This window comes from Oncorhynchus mykiss, chromosome 12 (assembly GCF_057628025.1).
Source record: "Oncorhynchus mykiss isolate SJ-2025 chromosome 12, ASM5762802v1, whole genome shotgun sequence".
Taxonomy (NCBI): Eukaryota; Metazoa; Chordata; class Actinopteri; order Salmoniformes; family Salmonidae; genus Oncorhynchus; species Oncorhynchus mykiss.
The window spans coordinates 27,526,871-27,549,838 of NC_143033.1; the positions used below are offsets into that span (position 1 = coordinate 27,526,871).

At 41.7% G+C, this 22,968-nt stretch overlaps 1 protein-coding gene across 3 annotated transcripts in view; it reads right to left on the bottom strand.

Moving 5' to 3' along the window:
* ar-alpha (androgen receptor alpha) overlaps nucleotides 1-22,968 on the bottom strand; it is a 57,398-nt gene that overhangs the window by 16,262 nt on the left and 18,168 nt on the right. For 2 of the 3 annotated variants that reach the window (XM_021622396.3, NM_001124184.1), the window contains 1 exon segment: nucleotides 21,009-21,125. In XM_021622396.3, coding sequence (XP_021478071.3) covers nucleotides 21,009-21,125 — 117 coding nt within the window. 3 annotated transcript variants of the gene reach the window in all.

The following is a 22,968-nucleotide window of genomic DNA, read 5'->3' on the forward strand; positions in this document are numbered from 1 at the left end:
AGCACATTGGTTAGTATTTGGTAGCATTGCCTTTAAAAATTGTAGCCTTCCACAAGCTTCCCACAATAAGTTAGGTACATTTTGGCCCCTTCCTCCTGACAGAGCTGGTGTAACTGAGTCAGGTTTGTAGGCCTCCTTGCTCGCAGACGCTATTTCAGTTCTGCCCACAGAGGTTTGAGGTTAGGGCTCTGTGATGGCCACTCCATTACCCTGACTTTGTTGTCCTTAAGCCATTTTGCCACAACTTTGGAAGTATGCTTGGGGTCATTGTCCATTTGGAAGACCCATTTGCGACCAAACTTTAACTTCCTGACTGATGCCTTGAGATGTTTCTTCAATATGTCCACATCATTTTCCTACCTCATTATGGCATCTATTTTGTGAAGTGCAAAGCAACCCAACAACATGATGCTGCCACTGCCGTGCTTCACGGTTGGGATGGTGTTCTTTGGCTTGCAAGCCTCCGCCTTTTTCCTCCTAAGATAATGATGGTCAATATGGCCAAACAGTTCTATTTTTGTTTCATCAGACCAGAGGACATTTCTCCAAAAAGTACGATCTTTGACCCCATGTGCGGCCTTTCAGGTTATGTTGATATAGGACGCGTTTTACTGTGGATATAGATACTTTTGTACCTGTTTCCTCCAGTATCTTCACAAGGTCCTTTGCTGTTGTTCTGGGATTGATTTGCATTTTTCGCACCAAAGTACTTTCCTCTCTAGGAGACAGAACGTGTCTCCTTCCTGAGCATTATGACGGCGGCGTGGTCCCATGGTGTCCCATTGCGTACTATTGTTTGTATAGATGAACGTGGTACTTTCAAGCGTTTGGAAATTGTTCCCAAGGATGTACTAGACTTGTGGAGGTCTACAACATTTTGTCTGATTTCTTTTGATTTTCCCATGACGTCAAGCTTAGAGGCACTGAATTTGAAGGTAGGCCTTGAAATACATCCACAGGTACACCACCAATTGACTAAAATGACTGTCAAGTAGCTTATCAGAAGCTTCTAAAGCCATGACATCATTTTCTGGAATTTTCCAAGCTGTTTAAAGGCACAGTCACAGTATGTAAACTTCTGACCCACTGGAATTGTGATACAGTGAATTATAAGTTAAATAATCTGTCTGTAAACAGTTGTTGGAAATATTACTTGTGTACTGCACAAAGTAGATTTCCTAACCGACTTGACAAAATTATAGTTTGTTGACAAGAAATTTGTGGAGTGGTTGAAAAACGAGTTGTAATGACTCCAACCTAAGTGTATGTAAACTTCCGACTTCAACTGTATATAACCCACCATTCACTCAATATAATTATTTCTGCCAGATAACACTAACACTGTGGAGTTGCTGAGCTCTAGGTTTACACAGATATTTCAGCTGCCTCTATATTTATTTTATTTATTGAACTAGGCAGGTCAGTTAAGAACAAATTCTTATTTTCAATGACAGCCTAGGAACAGTGGGTTATAACTGCCTTGTTCAAGGGCAGGATGACTGATTTTTAACTTGTCAGCTTGGGGATTTGATCTTGCAACCTTTCGGTTACTAGTCCAATGCTCTAACCACTAGGCTACCTGCCACCCCATGCTTGGCACTTGCGTGGCACTTGCGTGAGTGACAGAGAAATACTAATTGTCGCTTCCCAACTATCGGATCAATAACCTAATAGGCATTTCAAATACTCGAACTAAATGGTATGGCTAAGGTTGATAAGAGACATCCTCACTGCTTTTACAAAGTTTTGTTGAAGTCTAAGGTTTTCCTGTGCATAGTTATTTCTCAAGTCAGTAGTTTAGTTCATCACAGTGGGACACGAAATGGAATCTAGAGGATAAGGGATTTGCTTATATGGGATCTTCAGTCTGCTTGCCCGTTTATCCCAGGCTTAAGAAGCCCCTGAATCATTGACTGTTGATGTCCCTCAACATGTGGTGCATGCATAGTAGCTCTAACCTGGATGCAATCATGGGAACTTGAGACTTCATCTTCTCAGTCTTTGTGTTTGTGCCATTAACGAAGGGAGTTATGCTTAAAACATGCATTGTAATATTGATAACAGTATTATTAAACAAATTATTAATATAATCAATTAGTAACAATTATGAATTTGTTCAGTGCGTGCCTCAACAGGCTTGGCCTCAACAGGCTTGGCCCCCACTACCACTACCATCCTCATAGGCACTAGGTCATGGCTCTGAGAACTATTTCAATTCTAGCTTGGCATATCGCTTTATGAGCACAGGCCCAGAATAGACCTGTCCAGTTCTTATACAGTATACTGTACATGTGAACACCTGTTTTAACCCTCTCCGAGCCTATTCATGTGAAATACATGTTTGTAAGCAATTGTAAAGATAATGGTGGCGAAATCATTGCATATTAATCCCCAAAACGTATCATGTACTACCAATACTTTATTGAGCTTAAGCCATCCATAGAAACCCAGCCACAGGAAAGGAAAAATATTGTTCCAAATGCATAAAAGATAAATACACCAGGGCAAGGGATGACACATGGTCATGCATTTAGTGTCACACATGTTTGAGAATTGAATTTCCATATTTTAACGTTGGGATTAGTGTACTTTGTAATGTGTTATGCTGTTTTTCTATAAGTGTCTACCAGGGGTACAGTGCCGTGAAAAAGTATTTGCCCACTTTCTGTTTTTTCTATATTTACATGTTTTTTACACTGAATGCTATCAGATCTTCAACCAAAACCTAATATTAGATAAAGGAAACCTGAGTGAACAAATAACACATTTGTATACTTATTTAATTTATTTAATTAGCAAAGTTATACAACACCCAATGCCCCTGTGGGAAAAGATTATTGCCCACTTAAACTCAATAACTGGTTGTGCCACCTTTAGCTGCAATGACTGCAACAAAACACTTTATTGTGGTTGTTGATCAGTCTCTCACATGGCTGTGGGGGAATTTTGGCCCACTCTTCCATGCAGAACTGCTTTAACTAAGCAACATTTGTGGGGTTTTGAGCATGAACTGCTCGTTTCAGGTCCTGCTATAACATTGGGTTTAGGTCTGGACTTTGGCTAGGCCATTCCAAAATGTTATATTTCTTGCTTTTCAGCCATTCTGATGTAGATTTGCTTGTGTGTTTTGGATCATTGTCTTGCTGCATGTCCCAGCTGCACTTAAGCTTCAGCTCATGGAGGGATGGCCTGACATTCTCCTTTAGAACTCTCTGATACAGACCAGATTTCATGGTTATTTCAATGATAGCAAGTCATCCAGGTCCTGAGGCAGCAAAGTATCCCCAAACCATCACCATGCTTGACCATTGGCATGAGGTTCTTACTATGGAATGCAGTGTTTGGTTTTTGCCAAACATAACGAGACTCATGTCGTTAAAAAGTCGACTCGAGTTTGCCAAAACGCACCTGTCAAGACTGGGCAAGTCTTTTGGAATAATGTTATATGGGTAGATGCCCCAAACTTGTTGGACGACATGATTCCCTTTATGTCTGTCAAAAACCAAACACTGTCCAAAAATGGATGAAGCAACTGCAGATTGCCCCTTTAAGGAAATGTAGAGTGAACCATCGGTGCACCCTTGGATCCCAGTATTATTGTTCATTTATTTTTTCAATCTGCGTAATGAAAAGTGCCTCAGTAGCTGAATCAGTAATAAGCTGGTAAATCATGACATTTCTATTTCAGCTGTAATAAATAACCCTTCATGTAATTTAGAGAAAGAAAATAATTAAAACATTCCTCCAAGGATTCCCAAATATATTAACAATTTTAGTATCTTATCTTGGCACTGATCTTTGCATAACACATAGTAAATAGGTCAGGTTAAGATCTACGCCTCCATCAAACTGATGCCAACCCAAACAAAGGCAGCCATGACATGAGTTTTCTCTGTAACTCACCCAATTTAGAGGAAATCTAAACATATACAATATACTGATTTCCACAATCTTTACGGAATGGCTCAGACGAGTAGAGGAGATCTATTAATTAAGAGGTACACATGGCATTTGGTATTATTTCAGATTTGTAGGTATAGCTAAACAATGTCAAGCTGAAAATGAATTAATACTTGAGCGCCACTGAGTGTACAAAGCATTACACTTCCTAATATTGAGTTGCACTCTACATGGACTATACAAGGTGTCGAAAGCATTCCAGAAGGATGCTGGCCCATGTTGACTACAATGCTTCCACAGTTGTGTCAAGTTGGCTGGATGTCCTTTGGGTGGTGGAACATGCTTGATACACATGGGAAACTGTTCACCGTACATTGCAGTTCTTGACACACTCAAACCTGTGCGCACGGCACCAACTATCATACCCCTTTTAAATATTTTGTCTTACCCATTCACCCTTTGAATGGCACACATACACAATTCATGTCTCAATTGTCTCACGGCTTAAAAATCATTTTTAACCGGTCTCCTCCCCTTCATCTACACTGATTTGAAGTGGATTTAATAAGTGTAAAGTTTAATAAGTAATAATCCCATCAATAAGGGATCATAGCTTTTACCTTGATTCACCTGGTTAGTCTACAGTTGATGTCAGAAGTTTATATACACTTTAGCCAAAAACATTTAAATACTCAGTTTCACAATTCCGGACATTTAATCCTAGTAAAAAGTCCCTGTTTTAGGTCAGTTAGGATCACCACTTTATTTTAAGAATGTGAAATGTCAGAACAATAGTAGTGAGAATGACTTATTTCAGCTTTTATTTCTTTCATCACATTCCCAGTGGGTCAGAAGTTTACATACACTTGATTAGTATTTGGTAGCATTACCTTTAAATGGTTTAACTTGGGTCAAACGTTTTGGGTAAACTTCCACAAGCTTCCCACAATAAGTTGGGTGAATTTTGTCCCATTCCTCCTGACAGAGCTGGGGTAACTGAGTCAGGTTTGTGAGCCTCCATGCTCGCACACGCTTTTTCAGTTCTGCCCACACATTTCCTATGGGATTCAGGTCAGGGCTTTGTGATGGCCACTCCAATACCTTTTTTTGCCACAACTTTGGAAGTATGCTTGGGGTCATTGTCCATTTGGAAGACCCATTTGCAACCCAGCTTTAACTTCTTGACTGATGTCTTGAGATGTTGCTTCATTATATCCACATAATTTTCCTTACTCATGATGCCAGCTATTTTGTGAAGTGCACCAGTCCCTCCTGCAGCAAAGCACCCCCCACAACATGATGATGCCACCCCCGTCCTTCATGGTTGGAAGGGTGTTCTTCGGCTTGCAAGCCTCCCCATTTTTCCTCCAAACATAACGATGGTCATTATGGCCAAAGAGTTCTATTTTTGTTTCATCAGACCAGAGGACATTTCTCCAAAAGGTACAATCTTTGTCCCCATGTGCAGTTGCAAACCGTAGTCTGGCTTTTTTTTTACACACTCTTAAAAAACATTGAATTCATCATGGTATTTAAATTGCCCTTCACCAAGAAAAGGTCGCCCAGGTTATTAGATTATATTTTCAAGGTTTTTTCTCTTTCAATGAACCTCTGCTAAATGAAATAGCTTAAGTGGATCTGTAAAATGAACTGCCATATCAAATGTTCTATTATGGAAAGTAATTACAGTTCTGAGAGTAATAACGTAATATGGAATTCAGCATTCCAAATGAAAACCTCCAAGCAATGATACTTGACTGGTCTCTTCCATTTTTCAGTAGTAGCAAATTCAACAATGCATTATTCCGTAATCAGAGAAGAATCTTTCCCATTTGAAGCTCTCGTCTGAGCTTTCAAATTACAGTCCCAAACTTATCTGTGAGAAAGTACACAGTGCACAATAAAAATCCAAGAGAGAAGCATCTGAGGGGAAGGAAGGCTCTTTCTAACTACATCCGGAATGGAGGTACCTTTTCCCTGACAATCACAGCATCACATCACATTTTCCCCCCATGGGCTTGTCAGCATCTGGTGGCTAAATTACCAGCATTTCTGCTCCTTTAATTCACGTGTCTCATGTCTACTTTGTGCTTCTCTGTGCAGTTGTCACCATTAACAGAATGAGAAAATGGAAGGGAGTGAAAATTTAACACAAGAACTAAAATTAGTCCAGAACATGTCCATCTTTGAGACCTCATACGACAAACAGCTAAGGAAAAGTGAATGAAATAGGTCTAAATTGCCTGGTGGCACAGCCAGGGGCTTGATTAGCAGTAGTATTCTCCTTTGTGATGCAGCGATTCAACAAAGCTGGCTAAGATGTGTAGTACAGGTTGCAACATTCACAAGAAATCAGGTACTTATTCTAAAGGAGACCATTTCTGAAAAATAATCCATGCTGAGTTTAACACTAAAGTTCAGTTCTATTCCCTAAAATTGGAAATGTGCTGAGGGTCTTATGCTGTATATGGGGGATTCTACAGAACTGAGGCAAATTGCAGTCCCATCCCCAAAAAAACATTTTTTTTTAAACTGTTAAGTCTCCAAACAGGGCATTTATTTACATCATGATATGTTCAAATTTAATCCAAGGAAATAACAACCATATATTTAAATTAATATAGTCAAAAGTAATTGTTTATACACCTATTTGTATTGAAAGGTGGCTGTCCCAAACTCCTAAACTCCTTAACACTCCTACACTCCTTAACACTTAACACTTAAACACTGCTATTTCAGTAGAACATCTTGAATTGTTATATTATTACACTGAAATATACTTATCTAATTAGTAGTTTTGTTTATTGTTAAACATCTTTTTTTTAAAAATGCTGTCCCACCTTTTGATGTCACTACCGAAATACACACACTAAAAGAGTGTAGAATGAATGCGTCATAAGTCAACCAATATCACCAGGTGATGGCACATCACCCGACCCACCACAATACGCCTTTTACTAACAGAAGCATCATCAGACCTCTGTAGTAGACTATTCAATTTCTCTCTTTCAAAGCACTGGAAACCGAGCAGAAAATGCTGTGCTCTAAAGATGGCATCGTAGACACACATACATTAGAAGATATTTGTCAATCTGATTAGAAACAGTATGCTCACAACCTTAATCTCCTAAATGATGTCACTGGTGTATTTTGTTAGAACACTACTGTTCAAAATGTTGGGATCACTTAGAAATGTCCTTGTTTTTGAAAGAATAGCTATTTTTTGTACATTAAAATAACATCAAATTGATCAGAAATACAGTGTAGAAATTGTTAATGTTGTAAATTACTATTGTAGGTGGAAACGGCAGATTTTTTATGGAATATCTACATAGGCGTAGTGTCACGTTCTAACCTTAGTTCCTTTGTTTTGTCTTAGTTTTAGTATGGTTAGGGCGTGAGTTGGGGTGGGCAGTCTATGTTCTTTTTTCTATGATTTGGGATTTCTGTGTTTGGCCTGATATGGTTCTCAATCAGAGGCAGCTGTCAATCATTGTCCCTGATTGAGAACCATACTTAGGTAGCCTGTTTTCACCCTTGAGTTGTGGGTGATTTGCACCATTCGGGACTGTTTCGGTTTTCATTTTGATTCTCTTGTTCTTTTGTATTTTGTATTAATTTTCCATTAAATCACATTATGGATACATACCACGCTGCATTTTGGTCCTCTGATCCTTCCTAGAAGACCATTACATACAGAGGCCCATTATCAGCAACCATCACTCCTGTGTTCCAATGGCACGTTGTGTTGGCTAATTCAAGTTTATCATTTTAAATTGATCATAATTGATCATTAGAAAACCCTTTTGCAATTATGTTAGCACAGCTGAAAACTGTTGTTCTGCTTAGAGAACCAATATTCAACTATTCTTCCTTCTTCAGAATAGTTGAGTATCTGGAGCGTCAGCATTTGTAGGTTCGATTACAGGCTCAAAATGGACAGAAACAAAGTACTTCCTTCTGAAACTCATCAGTCTATTCTTGTTCTGAGAAATGAAGGCTATTCCATGCGAGAAATTGCCAAGAAACTGAAGATCTCGTACAACGCTGTGTACTACTACCTTCACAGAACAGCGCAAACTGGCTCTAACCAGAATAGAAAGAGGAGTGAGAGGCCCCGGTGCACAACTGAGCAAGAGGACAAGTACATTAGAGTGTCTAGATTGAGAAACAGCTGCAACTTGATGAGTGGGAAACGAACGATGCCAGTCAGCCTGCACAGCCGGACCATTGAAAGCCTATAGACAAGATTAAATTAACAATAATCTGATGAGTAACAATTGTCAAATTGGACATTAAGAAAAACACTATGTCTGACGCAAACCCAACACCTCTCATCACCCCGAGAACAACATCCCCAGTCCTTGCCAATGTTTTTCATCGGTAGGGACTGGGAAACTGGTCAAAATTGAAAGAATGATGTATGGCACTAAATACAGGGAAATTCTTGAGGGAAACCTGTTTCAGTCTTCCAGAGATTTGAGACTGGGATGGAGGTTCACCTTTCAGCAGGAAAATGACCCTAAGCATACTGCTAAAGCAACACTTGACTGGTTTAAGGGGAAACATTTAAATGTCTTGAAATGGCCTAGTCAATGTTCAGACCTCAATCCTATTGAGAATCTGTGGAATGACTTAAAGATTGCTGTACACCAGCGGAACCCATCCAACTTGAAGGTGCTGGAGCAGTTTTGCCTTGAAGAACGGGCAAAAATTCCAGTGGAGTAAAAAAAAATTCCAGTGGACAATGCAGTAATAACCAACGAGTAATCTAACCTAACAATTCCAAAACTACTACCTTATACACACAAGTGTAAAGGGATAACGAATATGTACATAAAGATATATGAATGAGTGATGGTACAGAACGGCATAGGCAAGATGCAGTAGATGGTATCGAGTACAGTATATACATATGAGATGAGTAATGTAGGGTATGTAAACAAAGTGGCATAGTTTAAAGTGGCTAGTGATACATGTATTACATAAAGATGCAGTAGATGATATAGAGTACAGTATATACATATTTTTTTTATTAAAAAAAATGTATTTCACCTTTATTTAACCAGGTAGGCTAGTTGAGAACAAGTTCTCATTTGCAACTGCGACCTGGCCAAGATAAAGCGTAGCAATTCGACACATACAACAACACAGAGTTACACATGGAATAAACAAAACATACAGTCAATAATACAGTAGAACAAAAGAAAACAAAAAGTCTATATACAGTGAGTGCAACTTAGGTAAATTAAGGAAATAAATAGGCTATGGTGGCGAAGTAATTACAATATAGCAATGAAACACTGGAATGGTAGATTGGCAGAAGATGAATGTGCAGGTAGAGATACTGGGGTGCAAAGGAGCAAAATAAATAAATAAATACCAGTATGGGGATGAGGTAGGTAGATAGATGGGCTGTTTACAGATGGGCTATGTACAGGTGCAGTGATCTGTAAGCTGCTCTGACAGCTGGTGCTTAAAGCTAGTGAGGGAAATGTGAGTCTCCAGCTTCAGAGATTTTTGCAATTTGTTCCAGCCATGGTCAGCAGAGAACTGGAAGGAAAGAAAACCAAAGGAGTAATTGGCTTTGGGGGTGACCAGTGAGATATATCTGCTGGAGCGCGTGCTACGAGTGGGTGCTGCTATGGTGACCAGTGAGCTCAGATAAGGCGGGGCTTTACCTAACAAAGACTTGTAGATAACCTGTAGCCAGTGGATTTGGCGACGAGTATGAAGCGAGGGCCAACCAACGAGAGCGTACAGGTCGCAATGGTGGGTAGTGTATGGGGCTTTGGTGACAAAACGGATGGCACTGTGATAGACTGCATCCAGTTTGTTGAGTAGAGTGTTGGAGGCTATTTTATAGATGACATCACCGAAGTCGAGGATCGGTAGGATGGTCAGTTTTACGAGAGTGTGTTTGGCAGCATGAGTGAAGGATGCTTTTTTGCGATATAGGAAGCCGATTCTAGATTTAATTTTGGATTGGAGATGCTTAATGTGAGTCTGGAAGGAGAGTTTACAGTCTAACCAGACACCTAGGTACAGTATTTGTAGTTGTCCACGTATTCGAAGTTAGAGCTGTCCAGAGTAGTGATGCTGGACGGGCAGGCAGGTGCGGGCAGTGATCGATTGAATAGCATGCATTTAGTTTCATTTGCGTTTGATAGCAGTTGGAGGCCACAGAAGGAGAGTTGTATGGCATTGAAGCTCGTCTGGAGGTTAGTTAACACAGTGTCCAAGGAGGGGCCAGAAGTATACAGAATGGTGTCATCTGCGTAGAGGTGGATCAGATAATCACCAGCAGCAAGAGCAACATCATTGATGTATACAGAAAAGAGAGTCGGCCCGAGAATTGAACACTGTGGCACACCCATAGAGACTGTCAGAGGACTAAACAACAGTCCCTCCGATTTGACACACTGAACTCTATCAGAGAAGTAGTTGGTAAACCAGGCGAGGCAATAATTTGAGAAACCAAGGCTGTCGAGTCTGCCAATAAGAATGTTGTGATTGACAGAGTCGAAAGCCTTGGCCAGGTCGATGAATACGGCTGCACAGTAATGTCTCTTATCGATGGCGGTTATGTGGTTGTTTATAACCTTGAGCGTGGCTGAGGTGCACCCATGACCAGCTCTGAAACCAGATTGCAAATCGGAGAAGGTATGGTGGGATTCGAAATGGTCAGTAATCTGTTTGTTAACTTGGCTTTCGAAGACCTTAGAAAGACATGGTAGGATAGATATGGGTCTGTAGCAGTTTGGGTCTAGAGTGTCACCCCCTTTGAAGAAGGGGATGACCGCGGCAGCTTTCCAATCTTTGGGAATCTCAGACGTTACGAAAGAGAGGTTGAACAGGCTAGTAATATATGAGATGAGTAATGTAGGGTATGTAAACATTATATTAAGTAGCATTGTTTAAAGTGGCTATTTATATACACTGCTCAAAAAAATTAAGGGAACACTAAAATAACACATCCTAGATCCGAATGAATGAAATATTCTTATTAAATACTTTTTTCTTTACATAGTTGAATGTTCTGACAACAAAATCACACAAAAATTATCAATGGAAATCAAATTTATCAACCCATGGAGGTCTGGATTTGGAGTCACACTCAAAATTAAAGTGGAAAACCACACTACAGGCTGATCCAACTTTGATGTAATGTCCTTAAAACAAGTCAAAATGAGGCTCAGTAGTGTGTGTGGCCTCCACGTGCTTGTATGACCTCCCTACAACGCCTGGGCATGCTCCTGATGAGGTGGCGGATGGTCTCCTGAGGGATCTCCTCCCAGACCTGGACTAAAGCATCCGCCAACTCCTGGACAGTCTGTGGTGCAACGTGGCGTTGGTGGATGGAGGGAGACATGATGTCCCAGATGTGCTCAATTGGATTCAGGTCTGGGGAACGGGCGGGCCAGTCCATAGCATCAATGTCTTCCTCTTGCAGGAACTGCTGACACACTCTAGCCACATGAGGTCTAGCATTGTCTTGCATTAGGAGGAACCAAGGGCCAACTGCACCAGCATATGGTCTCACAAGGGGTCTGAGGATCTCCTCTCGGTGCCTAATGGCAGTCAGGCTACCTCTGGCGAGCACATGGAGGGTTGTGCGGCCCCCTAAAGAGATGCCACCCCACCGACTGACCCACCGCCAAACCGGTCATGCTGGAGGATGTTGCAGGCAGCAGAACGTTCTCCACGGCGTCTCCAGGCTGTCACGTCTGTCACATGTGCTCAGTGTGAACCTGCTTTCATCTGTGAAGAGCACAGGGCGCCAGTGGCGAATTTGCCAATCTTGGTGTTCTCTGGCAAATGCCAAACATCCTGCACGGTGTTGGGCTGAAAGCACAACCCCCACCTGTGGACGTCGGGCCCTCATTCCACCCTCATGGAGTCTGTTTCTGACCGTTTGAGCAGACACATGCACATTTGTGGCCTGCTGGAGGTAATTTTGCAGGGCTCTGGCAGTGTTCCTCCTGCTCCTCCTTGCACAAAGGCGGAGGTAGCGGTCCTGCTGCTGGGTTGTTGCCCTCCTACGGCCTCCTCCACGTCTCCTGATGTACTGGCCTGTCTCCTGGTAGTGCCTCCATGCTCTGGACACTACGCTGACAGACACAGCAAACCTTCTTGCCACATCTCGCATTGATGTGCCATCCTGGATGAGCTGCACTACCTGAGCCACTTGTGTGGGTTGTAGACTCCATCTCATGCTACCACTAGAGTGAAAGCACCGCCAGCATTCAAAAGTGACCAAAACATCAGCCAGGAAGCATAGGAACTGAGAAGTGGTCTGTGGTCCCCAACTGCAGAACCACTCCTTTATTGGGAGTGTCTTGCAAAATGCCTATAATTTCCACCTGTTGTCCATACCATTTGCACAACAGCATGTGAAATGTATTGTCCGTGTTGCTTCCTAAGTTGACAGTTTGATTTCACAGAAGTGTGATTGACTTGGAGTTACATTGTGTTGTTTAAGTGTCCCCTTTATTTTTTTGAGCAGTGTATTTTCCATCAATTTCCATCAATTCCCATTATTAAAGTGGCTGGAGTTGAGTCAGTGTTTTGGCAGCAGCCACTCAATCTTAGTGGTGGCTGTTTAACAGTCTGATGGCCTTGAGATAGAAGCTGTTTTTCAGTCTTTCGGTCCCTGCTTTGATGCACCTGCACTGACCTCGCCTTCTGGATGATAGCGGGGTGAACAGGCAGTGGCTCAGGTGGTTGTTGTCCTTGATGATCTTTATGGCCTTCCTGTGACATCGGGTGGTGTACATATATGCACAGCCCTTGTCTTACTAGACGCCGCTCTTCTATCCTGCCGATACAGCATATAACCAACCAGGTGTATGTTGATAATGTCGTCGTTCAGCCACGACTCCGTGAAGCATAAGATATTACAGTTTTTAATGTCCCATTGGTAGTTTAATCTTCCTCATAAGTCATCGATTTTATTTATCAATGATTGAACGTTAGCTAGTAGAACGGAAGGCAGGGTTATTCGATCACCTACAAATTTTTCAGAAGGCAGCCCGACCTCCGTCCTCTTTTTCTCCTTCGTCTCTTCATGCAAATGACTGGGACTTGGGCTTGTTCGCGGGAAAGCAGTATGTCGTTCACGTCGGGCTCGTCGGACTTGTTAAAGGGAAAAAAATCTTCTGCCAGTTTGTGGTGAGTAATCGCTGTTCTAATGAAGTTATTTTCGGTCATAAGAGACGGTAGCAGCAACATTATATACAAAATAAGTAAAAAAAATAAGTTACAAACTACGCAAAAAAACGAACATAAATACACAATCGGTTAGGAGCACGTAAAACATCAGCCATCTTCTCCAGCGCCGTCTCTTGTCAAAAAGCTCTGTCAGAGTTCTGTCAAATAGATTAAAAAAACATCTTCCCTCATCAATCTACACACAGTGTCCCATAATGACGAAGCAAAAACTGTTTTTAGACATGTTTGCAAAGCATGGTGGCCCCAGCATCATGCTGTGCCCACAAATTTTCTATAGGATTAAGGTCAGGGCTTTGTGATGGCCACTCCAATACCTTGACTTTGTTGTCCTTAAGCCATTTTGCCACAACTTTGGAAGTCTGCTTGGGGTAATTGTCCATTTGGAAGACCCATTTGCGACGAAGCATTAACTTCCTGACTGATGTCTTGAGATGTTTCTTTAATATATCAACATAATTTTCCTACCTCATTATGCCATCTATTTTGTGAAGTGTACCAGTCCCTCCTGCAGCAAAGCACCCCAACGACATGATGCAGCCACCCCCGTGCTTTACGGTTGGGATGGTGTTCTTCGGCTTGCAAGCCTCCCCCTTTTCCTCCAAACATAACAATGGTCATTATGACCAAACAGTTCTTATTTTTGTTTCATCAGACCAGAGGACATTTCTCCAAAAAGTACCATCTTTGTCCCCATGTGCAGTTGCAAACCGTAGTCTGGCTTTTTTATGGTGGTTTTGGAGCAGTGGCTTCTTCCTTGCTGAGCGGCCTTTCAGGTTATGTCAATATAGGACTCGTTTTACTGTGGATATAGATACTTTTGTACCTGTTTCCTCCAGCATCTTCACAAGGTCCTTTGCTGTTGTTCTGGGATTGATTTGCACTTTTCGTGCCAAAGTACGTTCATCTCTAGGAGACAGCTGCAATTGTCCCATAGTGTTTATACTTGCGTACTATTGTTAGTAACGTGGTAACTTTAGGCGTTTGGAAATTGCTCCCAAGGATGAACCAGACTTGTGGAGATCTAAGAAAGAATTGCTGAGGTCTTGGCTGATTTCTTTTGATGTTCCCATGATGTCAAGCAAAGAGGCACTGAGTTTGAAGGTAGGCCTTGAAATACATCCACAGGTACACCTCCAATTGACTCAAATTATGTCAATTAGCCTATCAGAAGCTTCTAAAGCCATGACATCATTTTCTGGAATTTTCCAAGCTGTTTAAAGGCACAGTCATCTTAATGTATGTAAACTTCTGATCCACTGGAATTGTGATACAGTGAATTATAAGTGAAATAATCTCTGTAAACAATTGTTGGAAAAACGCCTTGTGTCATGCACAAAGTAGATGTCCTAACCGACTTGCCAAAACTATAGTTTGTTAACAATAAATTTGTGGAGTGGTTGGTAAACGAGTTTTCATGACTCCAACCTAAGTGTATGTAAACTTCTGACTTCAACTGTATATACAGGGGGTACCGCTTTCCAAGTCATTGTGCGGGGGTACAGGTTAGTCGAGGTAATTTGTAAAAGTGAATAGTTCGGGTGGCAATTTAATTTGTTCAGTTTTTCAACAGTCTTATGGCTTGGGGGTAGAAGTTGTTAAGGAGCCTTTTGGTCCAAGACTTGGCGTTCCGGTACCGCTTCCATGCAGTAGCAGAGAGAACAGTCTTTGACTTGGGTGACTGGAGTCTTTGACAATTTTTGGGGTCTTCCTCTGACACCACCTAGTATATAGGTCCTGGATGTCAGGAAACTTGGCCCCAGTGATGTACTGGGCCGTAGGCATTACCCTCTGTAGCACCTTATGGTCGGATGCCGAGCAGTTGCCATACCAGGCGGTGATGCAACCGGTTAGGATGCTCTCCATGGTGCAGCTGTAGAACTTTTTGAGGATCTGGGGACCCATGCCAAATCTTTTCAGTCACCTGAGGGGGAACAGTTTTTGTCTTTCCCTCTTCACAACTGTCTTGGTGTGTTTGGAACATGATAGTTCGTTGATGATGTGGACAACAAGGAGCTTGAAACTCTCGACCCGCTCTACTTCAGTCCCGTCGATGTTAATGGGGGCCTGTTAGGCCCTCCTTTTCCTATAGTCCACGATCAGCTCCTTTGTCTTGCTCACATTGAGAGAGAGGTTGTTGTCCTGGCACCACACTGCCAGGTCTCTGACCTTCTCCCCATAGGCTGTCCCATCGTTGTCGGTGATCAGGCCTACCACTGTTGTCAACAAACTTAATGATGGTGTTATGGTTGGCCACGACTTCAACAGAGAGTACAAGAGGGAGTACAGGAGGACACTAAGCACAGTAGGCTAATAAAAGCATGTTGATCTCAGCATAAACCAGCCTAGTATCTCTGAAGATCCTTCATTTATTGGTGATGGATAGTTTAACTGAACGTTTAGGATACTTTTAAAGAGGTCATATAGGCTACTTCTCTGCCAGAGCTCGTGAGATAACTAGTCCTACCGGTAAGTGTGGTCTGAGCAATTCCCTCATGATATCAAGTTACCTCCCTACACATAGGCGGCTCATCCATAAGGCTAGGGAAAGCTTTCCCTAAAGTAAATTGAATTAAATTGACAAAAAAATATATAGCCTAATTAGCCTACTCCTGTCTATACAGAAATAAAACCTATCAAAATAGGCTACTAAAGCATGACTTGGCCTCGGAGGTTCATTAGCTTCTTTAAAAGAAATTGCATTAAATTGCATTGCCTACAGTTGGAAGGAAGGGCAGCGCAACCAATTTGTGCAGTTTACACGGCAAATAACAACTAGATTATTGTTGAGTTGCGACTGTCAGTGAAAAGTAGAGGCCCAGCCAGGCATAACACAATATTTAAAAATACAATCACGGGATGACATAGTTTGGAAAGCAAATGGCTATTGCTGTAAAGAGAATACAATGAAAATACTCTAATCTGGCTTTTAGTTATCAAAATTCTCAATTTAATTGTGTGAACAACACTATAGCCTATCTTATTGGCACCAGTGAAGAGCATTGGCCATATCCCTGGTGAGTGCGCACTGCGCATATTCACATTTTATCATTGGGTCAGTGCCAAATTTTTGGACGTCATATTCTATTTGTGTCTCCCCTTCTCGTAGGCCTATTATATGGACAACGTTGTTTTCATCTATCTGTTTGTCAGTGAGTAGAGTAGGCTCCCTTGCAACTTGTCATATTAAACAAGATTCTGTTAATGTCTCCAGTCATATAAGGTGTAGTAGAATTGCATAACATTTGTTTATAAAAAGGCCACATTTTTCACGTTGTCACGGCTGTTGAAGGATGAGGACCAAGGCTCAGCGTGGTGAGCGTACATTATCTTTATTTTTTTAAATGACGCCGACAAAACCATAAACAATGCAAAACAAACCGTGAAGCTTAAGGCTATGTGCCATCAAATAAAGTTAACTTCCCACAAACACAGGTGGGAAAAAGGTACCTAAGTATGGTTCCCAATCAGAGACAACGATCAACGACAGCTGTCCCTGATTGAGAACCATACCCGGCCAAAACAGAAAATCATAGAAACACAAAACATAGAATGCCCACCCAACTCACGCCCTGACCAAACCAAAATGGAGACATAAAAAGGATCTCTAAGGTCAGGGCGTGACAGTACCCCCCCCCCCCCCCCCCCCCCTGGGTGGGCATCTATCCGCGGCGGCGGCTCAGGTGCGGAACACAGACCCCGCTACACCGCTGGCTCACCCCACTTTGGTGGCACTTCTGGTGCAGGGACCCTCGTAGCAGGCCCCGGACTGGGGACCCTCGTAGCGGGCCCCAGACTGGTGACCGTCGTAGCTGCGGGCCCCGGACTGGTGACCGTCGTCGCTGAGGGCCCCGGACTGGCGACAGTCGTCGCTGCGGGCTCCGGACTGGCACCCGTCACGGCTGGGGGCTCCGGACTGGAGGCCGCCGTCTCTGGAGGCTCCGGACTGGAGGCCGCCGACGCTGGAGGCTCCGGACTGGAGAGCGTCGCTGGCGGCTCCGGACTGAAGGAGGCCGACGCTGGAGGCTCCGGACTGGATGTCTATAATGTGTTATACTGTACTGTAATTCACTGTACTCTACTGTATTGTATTGTGCTGTACTATATTGTACTGTACCCTACTCTACTGTACCATACTCTACTGCACTCTAATGTACTGTGCTCTCCTGCACTCTGTGCTCTGGGGCTGGGGGCTCCGGACTGGAGGCCGCCGTCTCTGGAGGCTCCGGACTGGAGGCCGCCGACGCTGGAGGCTCCGGACTGGAGAGCGTCGCTGGCGGCTCCGGACTGAAGGAGGCCGACGCTGGAGGCTCCGGACTGGATGTCTATAATGTGTTATACTGTACTGTAATTCACTGTACTCTACTGTATTGTATTGTGCTGTACTATATTGTACTGTACCCTACTCTACTGTACCATACTCTACTGCACTCTAATGTACTGTGCTCTCCTGCACTCTGTGCTCTACTCTACTGTACTGTACTCGAGTTTACTCTACTTGAGTATCTTACAATTGAAGAAAGGGCCCACGGACTCCTGATCTAGTGGTCTTGGTCTTGGCAATGTCTATACTAAAACAAGTTACATCCATCTAGAGTCCTAGATGTATTTATTTATGTGATTGACACTTCATACCGAAACACCTCTTATTTTGCCAAAATAAACATAGGTAAAGGAATAATTAAACGTCTAATAATATAATTAATTAGATGCATAACTAATTCAATCGATAAACAAGTTTCAGATTCATACAATCAACATTAAACATTTTACAGAGAACAATAGAGATTATATTTCTCTAGGTTTTGAAAATCGGGTAAAACATTTTTTTTTTTACTATTTTGTCAATTTTGTATGAAAATTCAAAGTATCTGTAATAAAAGGTTAATCACAATGATCCCTACTGGTTCTCCCTTTAATGCAACTTTTTTACTATGTTCCAGTATGGAACAAATTTAGTGGAGTGGTAAGGAATTCAGGTAAATATTTAAAATATGCAGAAAGGTAGAGTCATCTCCCAGTGTCTGGTGGAAAGTAGACTGAACCAGGTTTTCCTCTGCTTTTTTGCCTGTGCTTAGCTCCAATCCGTTTATTTGTTATCATGAAAAACTCCCCAGTCCTTAACGATTACAAGCATACTCATAAGATGATGCAACCACCACTATGCTTGATAATATGGAGAGTGGTACTCAGTAAGGTGTTGTGTTGGATTTGCCCCAAACATAACACTTTGTATTCAGGACAAAACGTTAATTGCTTTGCCACATTTTTTTGCAGTATTACTTTAGTGCCTTGTTGCAAACAGGATGCATGTTGTGCAATATTTGTATTCTGTACAGGCATCCTTCTTTTCACTCTGTAAATTTGGTTAGTATTGTGGAGTACTATAACTACAAGGTTGTTGATCCATCCTCAGTTTTCTCCTATCACAGCCATTAAACTCTGTAACTGTATAGTCACCATTGGCCTAATGGTGAAGTCCCTGAGCAGTTTGCATCCTCTTTGGCAACTGAGTTAAGAAGGATGCCTGTACCTTTGTAGTGACTGGGTGTATTGATACACCATCCATAGTGATGACAACGGTCCCGTTCACGGGATGGGGTGTCACTACAGGTTAACAAGTCACATAATAAGTGGCACGGACTTTATTTCTTGCTTTATGCCTTGCTAGCAGCAGGCAACCTTGTCACGGAAATCAGAAAAGCAATCAAATTAAATTGTTTACCTTTGATGAACTTCAGATGTTTTCACTCACAAGACTCCCAGGTAGACAGCCAAAGTTCATTTTTTCCCAAAATATTATTTTTGTAGGCGAAATAGCTCCGTTTGTTCTTCACGTTTGGCTGAGAAATCGCCCGGAAATTGCGGTCACCAAAACTCCGAAAAATATTCAAAATTAGCTCCATAATATCGACAGAAACATGGCAAACGTTGTTTAGAATCCATCCTCAAGGTGTTTTTCTAATATCTATTCGATAATATATCCGTCGGGACAATTAGTTTTTCACTAGGACCGATTAGAGTAATGGCTACCTCTGTATTTTACGCGAGAATCTCTCTCGGAGCCACCATGTGACCACTTACGCAATGTTGCCGCCTACGGCTATTCTTCAACAGAAATGCGTAAAACTACGTCACAATGCTGTAGATACCTTGGGGAATACGTAGAAAGTGTATGCTCGTTGATGGTACATTCACAGCTGAATAGGGACTCATTGGAACGCAGCGCTTTCAAAACCTGGGGCACTTCCGGATTGGATTTTTCTCAGGCTTTCGCCTGCAACATCAGTTCTGTTATACTCACAGACAATATCTTTACAGTTTTGGAAATGTTAGAGTGTTTTCTATCCAAAGCTGTCAATTATATGCATATTCTAGCATCTTTTCCTGACAAAATATCCCGTTTAAAACGGGAACGTTTTTTTTTACAAAAATGAAAATAGTGCCCCCTAACACCAAGAGGGTTTAAGCACATTTTTACTCCTGAACTTATTTAGGCTTGCCATAACAAAGGAATACTCAGATACTTATTGACTCAAGACATTTCAGCTTTTCTTTTTTTAATGAATTTGTTAAAAATAATAATAATAATAATAAGTTATTCCACTTTGACATTATGGGTTATTGTGTGTAAGCCAGAGGCAAACATCTCAATTTAATCAATTTTAAATTCAGGCTATAACATAACAAAATGTGGAAAAAGGCAGGGGTGTGAATACTTTCTGAAGGCACTGTATGTTGGAAGACATGTGCTGAAAGTTTGGGGGAAAATAGGATACAAATTAGCTTTTTTTCAACCCCCAATTTGCACCACTTCTGTAGAATGGTCCATATTCACTCACTGGCCAGTTTATTAGGTAGGGCCATCTAGTACCGGGTCGGACACCCTTTGCCTCCAAAACCGCTTGAAAAATTGGAGACATTTTACAAGGTGTGTTGTTCCATGCTGATGCGATGGCATCACGCAGTTGCTGTTAATTGGACAGTGGTACATTCATGCTGCGAACAGCCCGTTCCATCTCATCCCAAAGATACTCTATTGGGCATGGCCGCTGGGTGGGGGTGCAGTGGGGAATAATAAAGGCCAAGTGCACTATTTTTATTGTATTTTTTCAGTTCCCTCAGCACCCCTACTTCCCGCAGCTATGCTATTGGGTTGAGGTCTGTGGACTGTGCAGGCCACACAAGTAAACTGAACTCGCTGTAATGTTCAAGTCGATGTTTTTCCACTCCTCAATTGTCTAGCATTGGAGCCGCTTCTTCTTGGTTTTAGCTGATAGGAGAGGAACCCGGTGTGGTTGTCTGCTGCAATAGCCCATCCGTGACAAGGATCAACGAGTTGTGTGTTCTGAGATGCTGTTCTGCACACCAGTGTTGTACTGCGCCATTATTTGTCTGTCTGTAGCCCGCCTGTTATCTTGCACAATTCTTGCTATTCTCCTTTGACCTCAACAAGCTGTTTTCATTGACTGAATGTTTTTGTTTGTCGCACCGGTCTCGGTAAACCCTAGACACTATCGGGTGTTAAAAGCCTAGGAGGGCGGCTGTTTCTAATATACTGGATCCGGCGCCCCCGGCACCGACAATGATACCACGCAACATGCCCATTCTAACATTCAATTGAACAGTAACTGAATGCTTCAATGCCTGTCTGCCTGCTTTATATAGCAACCCCACAGCCATGTGACTCACTGTCTGTAGGAGCGATATGTTTTCGTGAACGGGGTGGTGTACCTAATAAACTGGCTGGTGAATGTATGTAACTGTGCATATCACAAACTTTTGTCCATGATTATCGATCAGTGGGTGGATGGATGGATGGCTAAGTACTTTGATTATTTCTCATTGACTTAAGAAATTGACATAATAGTTGTATTTACTTCCGAGGGTCATCCCAGCTTCAAAACACCTCCGCAGTCGACATGATGGGCAGTTCTTCCTTCTCAGCTTATCGATGGTGCAGTCATTTCTGCTGGCACACAGGTATTTCTGTTTCCCTAACAAAGATGCAAACAAAGATAAGATTTAGAATACGAAATTCTACTTTGAATGATTAAGAAAGGTATGTCATGGTTGTAAGTTGTAACATGGTTGTTAGTTACATCATGAATGATTACAGCAGGAACAGTTATACATTTTGCTCTCTTGCTTATCATGTCCAGTGTGATGATCATAAAAAGAAGGAGCTTAGACTATAAAATCTCCTCAGTGTACACACTGTTGTTGAAGAGTACATTGACATGCTCTATAAGTAGCACGTTGAAATAATCAAATCTATAATTTTACAAGGCATGGTTTGATGGCAGTTATGCGGCTTCCACTCACAGTTCAATTAAGAAAGGAAAATACTGAACAAAACAAATGAATACCTAGGAGCTGGAAGGCAGCATTTTAGCTGGTGTTTTCTGTTATTTTTATGGCAGAGCATGGTCAATTAAAGAGAAACTATATTGCATCCAAAAATATTTTGCATCCAAAACTGCCATTGTACTGAAATAGTAATGGATTAGATATAATTGTCAGTCAAAGCCTGATTAACTTGCCTTGCTAGCTCAGAATGTTTGTGTTTAAATGATTTCCCAGAGGAGTAGGCTAGGATGAATGTAACTTTAGGTAATTTTGTAAAAAAAATGACATAGATTTCTGTTGACATATTCCAAATCAACCATACTATGGACCATGGGAATTTTCCTTTGAAATACATTTAAAAATTTTCCTTATGACATAATTTACATCTATACTGAACAAAAATATAAACGCAACATGTAAAAGTGTTGGTCTCAAGTTTCATGAGCTGAAAGAAAAGATCCCAGAAATGTTCCACACGCACAAAAAGCTTATTCCTCTCAAATTTGGTGCACAAATTTGTTTACATTCCTGTTAGTGAGCATTTCTCCTTTGCCAAGTAAATCTATCCACCTGACAGATGTGGCATATCAATAATCTGATTAAACAGCATGATCATTACAGAGGTGGACCTTGTCCTGGGGACAATAAAAGATCATTCTAAAATGTGCAGTTTTGTCACTCAACACAATGCCACAGACGTCTCAAGTTTTGGGGGAGCATACAATTGGCATACTGAATGCAGGAATGTCCACCAGAGCTGTTAGAGAATTGAATGTTCATTTCTCTACCATAAGCCGCCTCCAATGTTGTTTTAGAGAATTTGGCAATAGGTCCAACCGCAGACCACATGTAACCACACCAGCCCAGGACTGCAACATCCAGCTTCTTCACCTGCCGGATCGTCTAAGACCAGCCACCTGGACAGCTGATGAAACTGAGGATTATTTCTGGCTATAATAAAGCCCTTGTGGAGAAAAACGGATTCTAATGGGCTGGGCCTGGCTCCCAGGTGGGTGGGCCTATGACCACCCAGGGCCACTCATGGCTGCACCCCTGCCCAGTAATGTGAAATCCATAGATTAGCGCCAAATTATTTATTTCAATTGATTGATTTCCTTATATGAACTGTAACTCAGTAAAATCGCTGAAATTGTTTCATATTGCATTTACAGTATTCAGACACCTGGACATTTTCCACATTTTGTTACGTTATAGCCTTTTTCTAAAATTGATTAAATATTTTTTTTCACTCATCAATCTACACACAATACCCCATAATGAAGAAGCAAAAACTAGTTTTTAGACATTATTTGTATTAAAAAAAGGAATTAACTGAAATATTACATTTACCTTAAGTATTCAGACCCTTTACTCAGTACTTAATTGAAACACCTTTGGCAGCGATTACATCCTCGAGTTTTCTTGGATATGACGCTGCAAGCTTGGCACACCTGTATTTGGAAAGTGTCTCCAATTCTTCTCTGCAGATCC